At 42.4% G+C, this 14,448-nt stretch overlaps 1 protein-coding gene across 1 annotated transcript in view; it reads right to left on the minus strand.

Moving 5' to 3' along the window:
* Window positions 1–1,604: 1,604 nt before the first annotated feature.
* Window positions 1,605–14,448, minus strand: part of Pat1 (Protein interacting with APP tail-1) — a 46,928-nt gene continuing 34,084 nt past the window's right edge. Inside the window, exons 4-13 of the mRNA XM_074100288.1 lie at window positions 13,131–13,257; window positions 11,153–11,305; window positions 10,655–10,858; window positions 8,076–8,283; window positions 6,996–7,154; window positions 5,906–6,011; window positions 5,027–5,172; window positions 3,942–4,107; window positions 2,832–2,960; window positions 1,605–2,205 (exon numbers count right to left, since the gene is read on the minus strand). Of these exons, the coding sequence (XP_073956389.1) occupies window positions 2,102–2,205; window positions 2,832–2,960; window positions 3,942–4,107; window positions 5,027–5,172; window positions 5,906–6,011; window positions 6,996–7,154; window positions 8,076–8,283; window positions 10,655–10,858; window positions 11,153–11,305; window positions 13,131–13,257 (1,502 nt within the window). The 3' untranslated portion in view covers window positions 1,605–2,101. The remainder of the gene's footprint in view (window positions 2,206–2,831; window positions 2,961–3,941; window positions 4,108–5,026; window positions 5,173–5,905; window positions 6,012–6,995; window positions 7,155–8,075; window positions 8,284–10,654; window positions 10,859–11,152; window positions 11,306–13,130; window positions 13,258–14,448) is intronic.

Below are 14,448 nucleotides of genomic sequence, written 5' to 3' on the forward strand. Positions count from 1 at the left end.
CTGAATCAATAGATTTAGGTTTTAGTAAGTACAGTACCAGTACGTATAGTAATGCTATATGTACTCTGTGGTAATGCTATATCTGTTAGATATATAGATAAACGAGGCAATTTCCATACTCTACAACGGAAGGAATTAGGCCCATTTTTCTCTAACACACGCTAACAGCTATATAATGTTTTGGTCCCGTCTCTTCTTCTATTAGCACGAGTATATCTCTATAAATAAAAATGAAAGCAACACATTTTAAACTCGGGAACGGCTAGACCGATTTCGCTAATTCTTTTTTTGTTGTGTTCGTTGTCAGGAGGTTTTTATGGAAGGAAATATAGAAAAAATCAACGGGGGCGAAGCCACGGGCAACAGCTAGTGGTAAATAAATATTATAGCGTGCTATAGCTATCGCACTTTGCGGCATAGTTTGCCTCATCAGAGGCACCTACATTTTTTGACAGTTTTATGAGTAGAAAGGGAGCTATATTCTACAAAATAAAGGCCCTTTCGTCGTAAAACTTATTTACTTGCAATTTCGACGTACAACAGCCATTCACGGTCAACTAACAAGTCCCATACACGATCAAGCTGAGAATGTATGAAAATAAATCCTTAACTTACTGCGATCTTTTATATACAGTTATATTATCTCATTAACGTGCTAAGCTAAGTACTAGTGTCTGTCAATGCTCTTAGATATGTTCGTTATATAAGTATTTCCTGTCTATACATCACAATAATCTACAAAACATTACGTAACAGCATTCCAAAATACTTTTTTTCTACAACATAAGACGATTACTAAAGGCCAATATCTTTAAAAAAAATCAGATAAAGTTATAAATTCTTTACTAACCTCTCAAGTGTAAATAGTAGGTATAAGACTACTAAACTTTAACACGAAAATACATCGGTTATTGGCAAGAAATAAAAACAAACTTAAATTATTGTTTATACAGTTTTCAATGTTTCACATCGTACAATAAATTGGCTATTACTAAAAATAAGCTATAAAACAACGAAAAAACTATATCTACATTTTATATAGAGTATACATTTTGATATACAAATGAAATCACTTAGAATGAGGAAGCTAACGCTCTACAGCTGCTGGTATTCTACTTCCTTGACAATCTGAGTCGCTCGTCTCTATGCTCCTACGAACCACTCCCAAACCATCACAGGCAGAATAACGTAGGGTGCGACTGACTGTAGGGCGACAACTCGAGATGCTCACATACAAAGGTTTAGCCTCAATGTGCCAATGATAGTTATAACAAGAAAAATATATAATTTTTGGTCATAATAAAAAAAAGTAATCTAATTTTGTTGAAACTCGCTCGCATTGCTACCGCCGTCATATACAGTTTGACAGGTAGAAATGGTAATTGCGATTGTACAGTCAGACAATGAGACTCTAGGATCCGCATTTTAGTCCACTTTTAACCTTTTTGACGCCTATTAGTAGAATTGTTTTTTAATTGATTGCGTAAAAGTTACTTTCACACTAATCAGAGGGATATAGATTACTTAAGAAAACCTCTTATCCAAAATTGATAATTTTTCAGTGAACTTTACAAGATTCAAGCAAGAATATATATATGCGTTACCATTTTAAAAATATCTCGTATCTCAAATCAATATTTGGGATACGAGATATTTTTAAAATGGTAACGATATACGTAGTTGACGTTAAAAAGGTTAAAATGAACGTAGAAACAAGTTTTTTTGAGTACACCCTGCTCTCGAACCCTCGCCATGTATAAGTATTTGAAAATGGTTCGTACGTACACTTCTAATCATTTAAGTTTACAGTTTAACTGAAACAGTCCCTACTCCAAAACCGAAAATCATCCGAGTCCAGTCGAGCTGCCGTCCGCGGTCCCAATTTGTGCTTTATCTTAAAAATACTGGACATTGTGCATGTTTTAAAAAGGCTGACTCAGTATACTCTACGAGATAAACTACGGCTGTCGCGAATTAGTCTTCTTAAAGCATTCACAGTTTGGCAGTGAATTTGACGCGACATCGGGCTTCGGCATACTTTACACACAACATAGACTGGGCTGCCAGCCTGGGTTATACAATTTGACTAATGACTTGGCGCTCAGTCGTTGGGCGCGAACAACTTGGCTTGCAGCTCCTGGAGGGGCAGAACTTCCTCCGCGCCCAAGTCTGGCTGCTGCTCGGTCTTAGATTGCTCCCGTAATTCTGGAAGGCAATAATAACAATAGAAATAAAAAAAGTAAAGACTACTAGCTTTAAGTTTCTTACATGCAACTTTTGCAGCAAAATAAATGAATAACTATGTTGTTCTGACATATTTTGAAGCGCACATACTATCAACCTGATAGTTTTTAACAGTTCAGTTTATGCAAAATAGTTTAGTCAAAAAGGAACAATAGGTACAGAAGTCAATCACATGTATGTACTTCACTTTTCATACCTACGCTCGGCGGTCGCTTTAGGGTTCTCAACTATGGCTTATGCATAAAAAAAACTATCGTGGTAGTGGGACTAGTATCTAGTTGTTTGATATATTGTTGAGAATAAAACGGGAAGAATGCAAATATAAATTAGTAATAAAAAATGCCTCCTCATTTCTGATTCGATCCTTTAGAGAAATCCTGAGCATAGCCCTTCATAGCTCGCTCAGCAACTGAGCCTATAGTGAAGCACCACGTCTCGGATCCATATCATCACCAGATTTTCGTCCTTACCACGTAAGGCCCACGTCAAATATTGATCATTAGAATTTGAAACTTAACTTTAGGACGTAGGGCCTGACGAGGTTAAGGCACTGACGAATGTTGGACGAAAAGTCAGTGTTTAATTACCGTGCCAGTGCTGCAGCAGCGCGGAATAGTGTTCGGCGCGGTCGTGCCGTTTGAGCTGCGTGAACACGTGCACCAGCCCGCGGTAGTCGTACTCCAGCCCCGAGTAGCGCGACCCGAACAGCTTCAGACCTAACGTAACATACAACACGGTTTACTAATGTTTCGCCGAATAACGTTTGGCAACCTGTTTCATTTCCCAACTGTTTAATATTTCTGAAACTGTAAATATTTCAGGATTTTTATAAAACTAACCTAACCCTACTTGCTCTGTTGCCATCCAGTCGAATAAAAAAAAAAACCTAACCTAAAGAGTTCTACACGATGGCCCTGAAATAACTCCTGAAATATTTACAGTTTTAGAGTTTGCGAAATGAAACAGGTTGCCAAACGTTACGTTGCGAAAAGGCAGTACTCGCATACAACACTTCTATTAATTATAGGGGACTTAGCTAAGTATTACAATGAGGGCTATCGCGTATGAATTCGCCACTAGAGGCGCTAGTGTAGCGTGAGGTCTCTGAAATGTCAAATCTCATAGTTTTTGGGTGAGCTACGCGGGTTTATTTATAATTAGAATAATTTTGTGAATATTTTGCAATATCTGAAATTAATTATGGCAAATATGCGTTCCGGGGCAATGGATGTCTGTGTTTTGAGACAGTTTTGTCTTTCGGAAACCTTTGTCCTCCCTTTTTTCCGAACAAAACGGGGACTATGCAACACTGTGGCATGCTCGATATTTTTATGGTACGGTTTTAAGGTGTATTAAATATGATTTTAATCTAAACTTTGTTTTCACGCCCGTAATAACAGACTTTGAAAGCCATTCTTAAAAACCTCACGCAACAGTGCGCCATCTAGTGAGACAAAAAACGATAGCCCTCATTCATGCGGTACACGAGGGTTCCCTGGTCAAATCCGGTAAGTCGAAATAATAGGGATGCTGAAAAAGAAAACTATATTATGTAGAAGTTTAAATTAGAATTTATCGAGTTATTAGGTTTGACCAGGGAACCCTCGACTGATGTACCATGTTTGCGAAAAAAATTGCAGACGTGGCGTGGCGTCGCGTTTTAATAGTATGTTTCCAGTGTTAGGGCGCGTACTCACTGATAGCGATGGAGCGTAGATAGAGCGTCTCGGCGGCGTTGTGTTGCTGCATGTGATAATTGTAGAGCGAGGCGAGGTGGCCGATACTGAGCCCCACTTCGTAGTCTTCGGCGCCCAGCAGCTCCTCCTTTATGGCGATCGCCTTCAGGTGCATCGTCTCTGCATCCTGAAATAAACAATACTAGATTGTACAACAACAGCATAAAACGAGCCATTTTACATAGACACATCGAGGGGAAAATGGATTTAATGCTCGAGTTCTACACTCTGCTTTTCACTTCGAGTGCATTGTTCGCTTGCTAGGTACCATTTTATCATCATCCCAGCCTATATTTATTATAAGTTTTTTTTTTATTTATTTATTAATAAGAAACAAACAGTCTTATACAGAATTATGAACAGACTTAAATTAACACAATCTAGACCTATAGTTTCCTTAAAGGTTTGTTCGCAGACAGCTATTACAAAGAAAGAAATGATAATAATAGATTTTTGATAGGTAATATATATAACAAATATAAAAAAAAAGCAAACTTGTGCAAATCCACCACTTGTTAATGTATTCACTTCCTGACAAGTGAAACTTAGGATCTTAGGACAACGCTGCAAAAGCAGTTGTCTAGTACCATCAGGAGACAATCCAGTCGAATGAAATCCAGACTTGTTATGTATTCACTTCCCTGCAAATGAAACTAGATAGGACAGCTGAAAGCAAGTACACAATAGTCTGAAATATGAATTAATATTATAACTAATCTAAAGCCTGGTTACTTGAAAGTTATACAACTATCAGTGCCAGTTGCTTCGATTGGAAGCGGTCTGCATACATTGTGAACCCGCGGCTTTAAACCAGGTCACCCGTCCATCTTGTGTCACATCCTACGCTGCTAGTTCGACTAAATTGCAAATTATTGTCTACTAGGTTTTGGCCGCGAATTCGCTTAGAATTCGCTATTCCGCGGGAACTATGCAATTTTCCGGGATAGAAACTATCCTATGTCCTTCCCCGGGACTCTAAATACCCCCCATACCGATATTTGTCTAACTTTCACATAAAGGTATAATATGAGCAGTATTTGAAATACCTGGAATTTGTGCATGCTCTGGTAGAGCCGTCCGAGGTTCCCGTAGTGCTTGGCCGTCTGTACGTTCTTTTCCCCGAACGCCATCATGGACAGCGCCAGCGCCGCCTTGTGCAGCGCCTCCGACTCGTCCAGCAGCAGCGACGGGCCTGCGGGCGACGAACTATCAAAATGGCGGTCGGCGGAACAAGCAGCGCCCCGCCTCTGGGGGGCTACTACGAAATCGTACTCGTTGGTATAGTACCGTCCCTCTCACTCTCATATTAAATATTAGCGACAGTCATCATCATCATTCCAGCCTATATACGTCCCACTGCTGGGCACAAGTCTCCCCTCAGGATGAGAGGGCTTGGGCCGTAGTTCCCACGCGGGCCCGGTGCGGATTGGTAACTTCACACACACCATTGAATCGCTTCGCAGGTTTGTGCAGGGTTCCTCGCGATGTTTTCCTTCACCGTAAGGCTCGTGGTAAATTTTAAATGCAATTCCGCACATGTGAGTGAGTTTTAGATAAAATAATATTCGATAAAACTAGTTATAAAAATGATCATGTAGGAAAAATTTGACTTTAGTCAAACAATTCATTGTAGTAAAAGTTGTTAGACAAACTGAAATTAGACAAACATTTTTTAGACGTCTAGGGGACGTACGTACGTACGGACCTATTGGAAATTTGATAGGTAGGCGATAAAGGAGTGAAATGAGAGATGAAGTGTCGTACCGAAAATCAAGTCCATTGAAGCTCAATATTTCGGCAAATGAATGTGATGTTAACATGACGTTTTTTCACCAGTTTCTTTAACTGTACCTATAAGCAGGGGACCATTTGGACTTATAAAGTAGCTGGTAAAAGCTAGTGTAGTATATGCTAACGTAACGTACCGCGCATTTCTTGCGCCGCGGGCGTGTCGAGAGCGATCTCTTCCAGTATGAGCGCTTTAACGCGTTTCGCAGACGCCAGCAGCAGGTGGTCGGGCGGAACCAGCGTCTGTAACACATACACACATTAGTACAGTCGAGGTAACTGAATCACCAGGGTGGAACTTTTTCATTAATCAATTTCACTATGATTTCTTTGGCAGATGTACCGGGAGGGCGATTATTCGAGCGAATCAACCGTCTCATTTTTCTGGACACTCTTCTGTGATCATGGCCGAATATTCTGATACAGTTTTTCAGTTATTTGGTAAGAACACAGGAACACTAACAAATAATCGTAAAAACGACGTCAAAATCTAGAGCCAATTCGTAAAAAATGCGACCAGATAAATGTCGCCCAAAATGGTTCCGTAGTCCCGTTTTGTAAAAGAGGAAAGGTTTTTTTTTTTTTTTTCGACTGGATGGAAAACGAGCAAGTGGGTCTCCTGATGGTAAGAGATCACCACCGCCTATAGACAACTGCAACACCAGGGTATTGCAGATGCGTTGCCAACCTAGAGGCCTAAGATGGAATACCTCAAGTGCCAGTTATTTCACCGGCTGTCTTACTCTCCACGCCGAAACACAACAGGTTTCCAAAAGACTAAACTGTCTCAAAACACCAGACATCCGTTGCCCCGTAATGCATATTTGCCATAATTAATTTCAGGTATTGCATAAAGGACACAAAATTATTCGAATTAACCCGCGTAGCTCACCCAAAAACAGTGACATGTGACATTTCGGAGACCTCTCGATACACTAGCGCCTCTAGCGGCGAATCCATACGCGATATCTAAACGGGCCTCACGACACTATCGCCATCTAGCGATATTTCGCCTCTCGACTCCTTTCGTAGGCAAGGAGGTATTTTTTGGTGAAATTTAGACTCTAATTGGGTTTTTTAGGTTTCAAATTACATTGGGGGGGGGGCATAATAAAGTCGAAGAAAATTGGACTCTAATAACGTAAGCATAAGGTACAGATTACTTTGGGGGCGTGGCCTGGACGGATCCGTCACACGGCATACGAGAGGTTTAATACAATACTGCACCTCTATGATGCGTATGGCCCGCTCGGCGTGGTCGCGCGCCTTGTAGAACCTTCCAGAAGAGTACTCCAGCACGTACAGAGCGTAGGCGAGGTCCTCCTGTGCCGTCGCCACGTGCAGGCTGCTGCGGCCGAACACGCGCCGCAGCGTCGCCAGCGCCTCCTGCGGGGAGAATACTATCAGAAGTGCGCGCAAATAGGTTCAGGAGAGTTCAACATAGTAGATTGTACAACAAGAGCATAAAACGAGCCGTTTTACCCGAGACTACTCTAATAGCCACGCGAGGTACGGCGAGGGTGGTTAGATACGTCGAGGGGAAAATGGGTTTAATGCTAGTCTTACACTCTGCTTTTTACTACAATTGAGAGATGGAATAGCAACCGTGAAAACAATGGTTAACTTATTAGACCTTTTATTTTTATGCATTACTATATTATTAAATAAGATTTTTTAAGTCACATATTATTAAGAAATTGGATTTGAAATAATTATCATTTAAAATTATTATTAAATTAATATCATAATTTTTTAGTTTTATCGAGCAGCACGCCGCGCCTCTTGTTGTACCTATGTGCGGGGAGGGACGGCACTCACCTCGTAGGGTGACACTCTCCCGGCCCGGATAATACCGGCCCTGTTTTTTGTGTACACGCCCATAGAAACTGACAGTAGCTTCTATGGGCGCGTACACGAAAAACAGGGTCGGTATTTCCATCCCGGTATCCCCGTATCCCGTACCCCCGGTATCCCGTGGTGGCCTAGTGGTTTGACCTATCGCCTCTCAAACAGAGGGTCGTGGGTTCAAACCCCGGCTCGCACCTCTGAGTTTTTCGAAATTCATGTGCGGAATTACATTTGAAATTTACCACGAGCTTTGCGGTGAAGGAAAACATCGTGAGGAAACCTGCACAAACACCTGCGAAGCAATTCAATGGTGCGTGTGAAGTTCCCAATCCGCACTGGGCCCGCGTGGGAACTACGGCCCAAGCCCTCTTGTTCTGAGAGGAGACCTGTGCCCAGCAGTGGGACGTATATAGGCTGGGATGATGATGATCATCCCGGCCGGGAGAGAGTGACACCCACCTCGTAGACGGCCACGCTGTGCGGGATGGAGTCGATGTTGAGCAGGTAGAAGCCGTAGTCGAGCAGCGCGGCGGCGTATCTCGGGTGGGCCGCGCCGAACGCGCGCCGCGCCAGCGCCACGGCCTGCCGCACCAGCAGCCCCGCCGCGCCGAAGCGGCGCTTCACCACGCACGCCTTGCCGCACGCGCGGACCACCTCGATCGTGATCCTGCAACGATCACCATTATAATAGTACATTGTGTCCTAAGGGCGGTAAATAAGGAATTACGAACGAGAGTCTATTATAAGCCCGAAGTCGAAGAGGGCTTTAATGAGTCGATGTTCGTAATTTCAGTACCGCCCGTGCGGCATACCCTCCTGGATCCCCCGGTCCTCACTTGAGGACATAACATTTAACCAAATGTCAACTTTTCATGATTGTCAAAAAGTTTCAATTTCTTATATAAAAAAGTCACCAATGCACCTCACGTATCTTTAGCATTCGCTTAAAGTCTCCAGTAAACAAAACAGCAGCAAGAAAACGTGGTTTTAATGTCAAAGGGATTGAAGTTACTAGCAGTTTTGCTTATAAAATACCTGTCGTAAGTTTACTCAGCGTGAATAATGGATTAGAATTGGCAGTCGGCTGATGAATGGACCATATCTGCCGATAAACCGACAACCGTTGGAATAAACGAGATCTTGAGTGGAGACCGCGTCTCGGTACACGTAGTAGGATGCCCTCCGGCCAGGTGAAGGACGATTAGTGTAAGTGCTGGTAGAAACTGGATGCGTCAAGCCGAACATGCGACGCATATCACCAAAGTAAGCGTGAATTGCAAATCCTACTACCGCAACCGCGCGTCATAAAGTTTTACCACACTTGACAGAATCCGATGATTTTTCTATCTATATATATTTTATTTTAGTAGTGTTAATGATAAAGCTATTTCCCCACAAAACTTTGTTGTTTTCGTTCTCACTTAGCCTAAAAATACGCGATAAGTCATTGCAATTAAATTTGTTATTTTAAGTATAAAAATATCGATGCCAACAACGCAACCGTGGCCTTATCGGAATGTGTTTACATGGGAATAAATATTACAAAATAAAACAAGTTTCCGCCCTTGGCATTGAATATAAAAAAAACATCTAATAAACCGAAAATTATTCAAATTTTAAACATTCATTTCAACATGTCATTTTTGATGCAACTTACGAAATCTCGGTTTACAAATCATGTCAATGTCATCGACCTCTTTACTTCACATTGAAATATATATATTTTCGTCCTTCTATTTTTATTGGACTAAATATATCACGTCATTAATATTGTAATGGCCGATTAAGGGATCAATAGCCCGTAAACATGTGATACTATCGACGTTTGAACCGTAGAAAGAGATAACATCAACAACAACGACGTCACGTATGCTCTTAAATATTAGATTATCTTTTCATTAAGGTTATCGGAATTAGAAACAACTTCAATTTATTGTCTAATTGTTTATTAGACATTCAACCGTATATGTTTTAGCTTTTGAGTTATTATAAGTCTGCATTTTATCAACAACGTTGCTCATTGTTAGCAAGTCGTTGTACCTAAATAAATTCTATAGGTGATAATTAGGTCACCACATCACAAAAAAGTGCTAAAAAAGACAGTGAACCCACATGCTCGTTTTCCATCCAGTCAAATAAAAAAAAAAAAGTGAAATCATTCAAATAATTTGCCAACCTCCTGAGTCCTTATTTTTTTTTAAACAGCTTTGTTATTTTGGACATTATTAAAAAAATCCCAATGCAATGAAAAAATTGTGCTTTATTAAGTACACTCGGTTATTGCTAGTGTTCATTTGTTCTTTATAAAGTACGCATGGACTCACAAGGATATGTAATATATTAAAGAATAAAGTATTGATCCACATTTCTTTACTTTACGGACAAGGATAAAATAATATTCAGTAGCAAACATACTGCGTATTTATTTCTTGATTGGCCTGACACAAATTGAACTAACCCAAATCCGTTTATCTTTTTCAACATATCCACCTATTCTATTGATGACGAATCAGACATTCGTAGTCTTTAGGCCTGGACACATGTCGCCGGTACGGTGCCGTCTACGGTGTCACGGCGCGGCGCCGTCAAAAACTACCAAACGTACCAAGCGTTTGACGGCGCCCCGCCGTTTACACCGTAGACGGCGATACGGCGACATTGTGAAGCCAGGTCTTTAGAATCAGATATTGGAGGCATTTTACAAATTGGCATTATTAGAATCGGGCATTGGGGCCGAAAAGTTTTCGAATAGATACCGTGGATCGGCAAGCGCAGCGGGTTCAAAGTGGATGCAGGCCTCTTTCAACCGAAACAACTGGAGGTCTGTAGAGATCTAAATCCAACAGTGGACGTCGTACGGCTGATATGGTGATGATGTCTAGTTGAATTTCTTGCCGGATTCTTCTCAACATAGGTTTTTCCGAACTGGTGATCGTTTTTTTTTTTGACATTCATAAGTGCTTGTTATAGCCTGAATTGAATAAAGACATTTTGACTTTGATGATGGTGGTGTGTGTGCGCGTCCCCGCGGTACTTACTTGGGCGGCGTGTCGGGTCGCAGCAGACGCAGCGCGCGCATGGCCCACGCGTGGGCGGCGCTATAGTCGCAGCGCACGAAGAACAGCGCGCTGAACTCCTTGAACAGCCGCGCCAGCAGCGCCGGCAGCGCCCACTCCGCGCCCTCCTCCTCCGTGCCGTCCGACAGCCCCCCCACCACCGTCAGGATGTCGCACGTGTCCAGTCTGCACCGAAAACAATCGTCAACGAGTTATGTTTTTAAACTCGTCTAGATCAATCAATCACCTTATTTATTTTCAATCGAAATTCTAAAACTTTCATTCTTTTTTCAGGGCAGTCCGTGGAATTCTGGGGGTCCGCCTCGACCACTTTGGGAACCTCTAATTTAGTTGGTGGTATGCACACGCCAATACAATGTTATACAAATTGAGCGTTTGATCGGTGAATCGGTAAAAGGTGGACACCAACTCTTTAATCATAAGCAGATCGATACAGCTTTTATAAAGTGTTACTGTTACCTGTGGCTGCACTCGGCGGAGACATGTCTGGGCGTGTCGGGGCGGTCGGGCGCGCCGGGCGAGTCATCGGCCAGGTCCAGCAGTTCCAGCGCCAGCGCGTAGGTCTCCGCCGCCGCCGGGAAGCAGCAGTACGCCGACTGCGTGTTCAGCAACCTGACCGACAACGGCTAGCTTAGCTTAGGTGGCCTGGGAAGATGGCGGTATAAAGCGAGGGTTTCCGACTGGGGCATAGAGACTTCAAGGGGCGGAAGTATCATGACATTTTCGGAAGGCGTTGATTAATTTTATTTGACGGTTAAATGTGATACTGTCTCCGTCTATTCGAACATAATAAACAGAGACGGCATCACATTAATGCGTCAAATAAATTTAATCAATGGATAGTGAAACAGGGGGTAACTGTTTGAGTTGGTTATTCACTGATCTATATTACAGCTTCATCAGTCGTTTCTAAGTGTGAAACAATTGCCACCGCAGCAATTTATGTACTCTAATTAGAGCATTTAAATTCAAGCATGAAAGGGGGTATGTAGATATGCCCCCCTGGCGACCGGGCCGTACGACTCGCTGCTTAGAATTCATTAATATAAAGCACTGATAACATACAAGCAACCGCGTTGCGCGACTAAGTTCATATCTCATACATGAGCAGTGGGTCGTGCGATCTGGTCGTATTCGCCAACTCTATAATCGGTCACTATAATCTATGATATAGATTCTATATAATAAATTAGTAATAAATTACTGGCAGGCATGTTGTCTGCGGGCACAGAGCTGAAAGGAGCACGCAGTCGAACTAGGGGCATCCTTCTTTTGGGTTCAGTTAAAAAGAAGGAAAAACATTGACCGCGCAGAAGAACAGCCCGGAAGTTATTTATATCAAGCTCGGCGTAGATATTTGCTGTCCGCTGATAACTGCAGTCAATAGGTCAATTAATATCTTACAAATAGATGATTCGATAAAATATGAGTACCAGAAACAGTGACGTAACGATGATTAGGTATTGTACATCTTGAGGACCTGCACTATTACTTTTAAATGTGTCTGTTAGTATAACATTATAAATAGACAGGTAAATAGGGTAGTTGATGCAATTAGCCAAAAACAAATAACTATAATATTAAATACTAGCTTATGCCCGCGACTTCGTCTGCGGCTTGATTATCGCGTGGTGGCACCTTCTACCGGAATAAAAAGTATCCTATGTTGATCCTTGGGGCTCAAACTATCTCTATACCAAATTTCATCAAAATCAGTTCAGCTGTTTCGACGTGAAAGCGTAATAGACAGACAGACAGAGTTACTTTCGCATTTATATTTTTATATAGTAGGGATTTAGTTCCCTTGAAATGAACACAGGTAGTCAAAAACCTCTATAATAAGCGCTAGCCCTGAGGTAGAGCAAGAGGGCCTTTTGAGAGGCGTTTCGATTCGACTATATACCTATAGGTATCTGCAATCGAAAGAAAGAAAGAAAAAACATTCATTCATCGAGAGGTCGACCGCATGCGACCGGCTGGCCACCCCTGAGGGTGTATTGTCTAACGCGCGGGTGCTCGCGGTCGCATACACCATCTCTTTAACACATCCAATACCGTCTGACAGAAGAAAATGGTGAAAACAGTTGTGATTCCGAGTACGTTAGACAATAAGGCCCCTGATCTATGATGTGTATAATTTTGTATAAACTTAGATATACTTGTATATACTTGGACCGGGCCGAGTCCGCGGATGGTCCCTGGCGCTCTGGCACAGCGTCGAAATGTCAGTTGTATTTCTCGGCTCCGATCGTTGCGGATCCAAGTATATGCATGTCTACTCATACATTTCGTCACTACTTTGAAAAATCTCGTATCTCAAATCAATACGTCAACAAAATTGACCTTTGAAATTTGAAATAATGTTCATAAAAAAGTATCAATTTTGAGGCACGAGCTTTTGTTTAAAGTAGTGATCGACGATTTGTATTGTACTGACCGGTGGCAGCACTCGAGGGTGAGCCGGCGGTAGTGCGCGGTGGCGGGCTGCGCGCGGCACAGCTGCCGGCAGCGCAGCAGCACGCGCTGCGCGTCCGCGTACCAGCCCGCCTCGTTCAGGAAACCACCTGTCAACCAGACAATAAAAGGTTACCAAATTTACGTACGACTGTACGTCTCCTTAAGGCAAGAGCGTTAGGTTAGTATGGCGGTTCTCACACCGCCGCCCCATCCCGTTGCGGCGAACGGAGCGACGAATTCGCGTGCGGCGACGACGCACCACCACGGATTTGCTCCGCATCTCCGTCCGGAACACCACACGACGAACCACATTTTATTTCTTATATTCATTTCTATGGCGCGCAATGTGGCATACCCCACCGCATCGTCGTCCTGGAGTGCGAACCGTCGTGCGATTCGCACATCTGCACGGAGAGACGGAGCCAGTGTATTACGCCACGCGGTTTTTGTGTACAAATCAAGATTCTACCGTACAAAGTTAAAAACCGCAGCACCGTAGTGTGACAACCGCATATACCTATCATACATTTGTATGGATAATTTTCGTGTCACAATGGAAAAAGTTAATGGAAATTATAACTACCTGCTAACGCAGCTTTAACGGTGTGCAACTTTTTGGTCTTCACCCGTATATGTTTTGTATATGTTTTGCGGCAATGGCATACTTTTAGCTCTTGCAAACGGACTTTCAAAACCAAGTTTGGGTTTGCTAGTCACGCTCGCGCGCGCCCATGCAAGGGCCCAGACCAACTCATCTTGACAGGTCGTGATCAATGGATACCTACTTCTGGGAGGACATCATCATCATATGTTTTAGATGGAAAGGTAGAGAATGAACCATCTATCAACGAGCGCCAAAAGTTTGTTACTATTTCACGCGAAAAGTACTGCACGGATTTTGATGAATATAACCAAAAACCTATTTTTTACAAACGAACTCGCGAGCAACAGCTAGTAAGTACCTACCTACATCCATGAAGCAATACAGACAGCTTGTTAACTTTGTGTAAAGCATTAATTTCCTTTACTTTGTAAATTATTGTCAATGTAACAGCTTACTTCAGTTAGCTAAAACAGTTTGCAACTCCAAACAATAATTAGACGAGAGCGTAACGTGTTTCCGTTCTATAAATAAGTTCGCTTCAACTACTTAGCAAGGTCTCACCTACGGGCGATCTTGAATACAATCTCCCACCATGGGTGAAAAAAGGATAAAGCATTTACGGCCACATAAGATAACAATGATCAAATTGACACAGTACTGGTGACGCAGAAGCTTAAAATATCAAAAAGGTTTG

The sequence above is a fragment of the Choristoneura fumiferana genome, chromosome 17 (genome assembly GCF_025370935.1).
Source record: "Choristoneura fumiferana chromosome 17, NRCan_CFum_1, whole genome shotgun sequence".
NCBI classification, from domain to species: Eukaryota; Metazoa; Arthropoda; class Insecta; order Lepidoptera; family Tortricidae; genus Choristoneura; species Choristoneura fumiferana.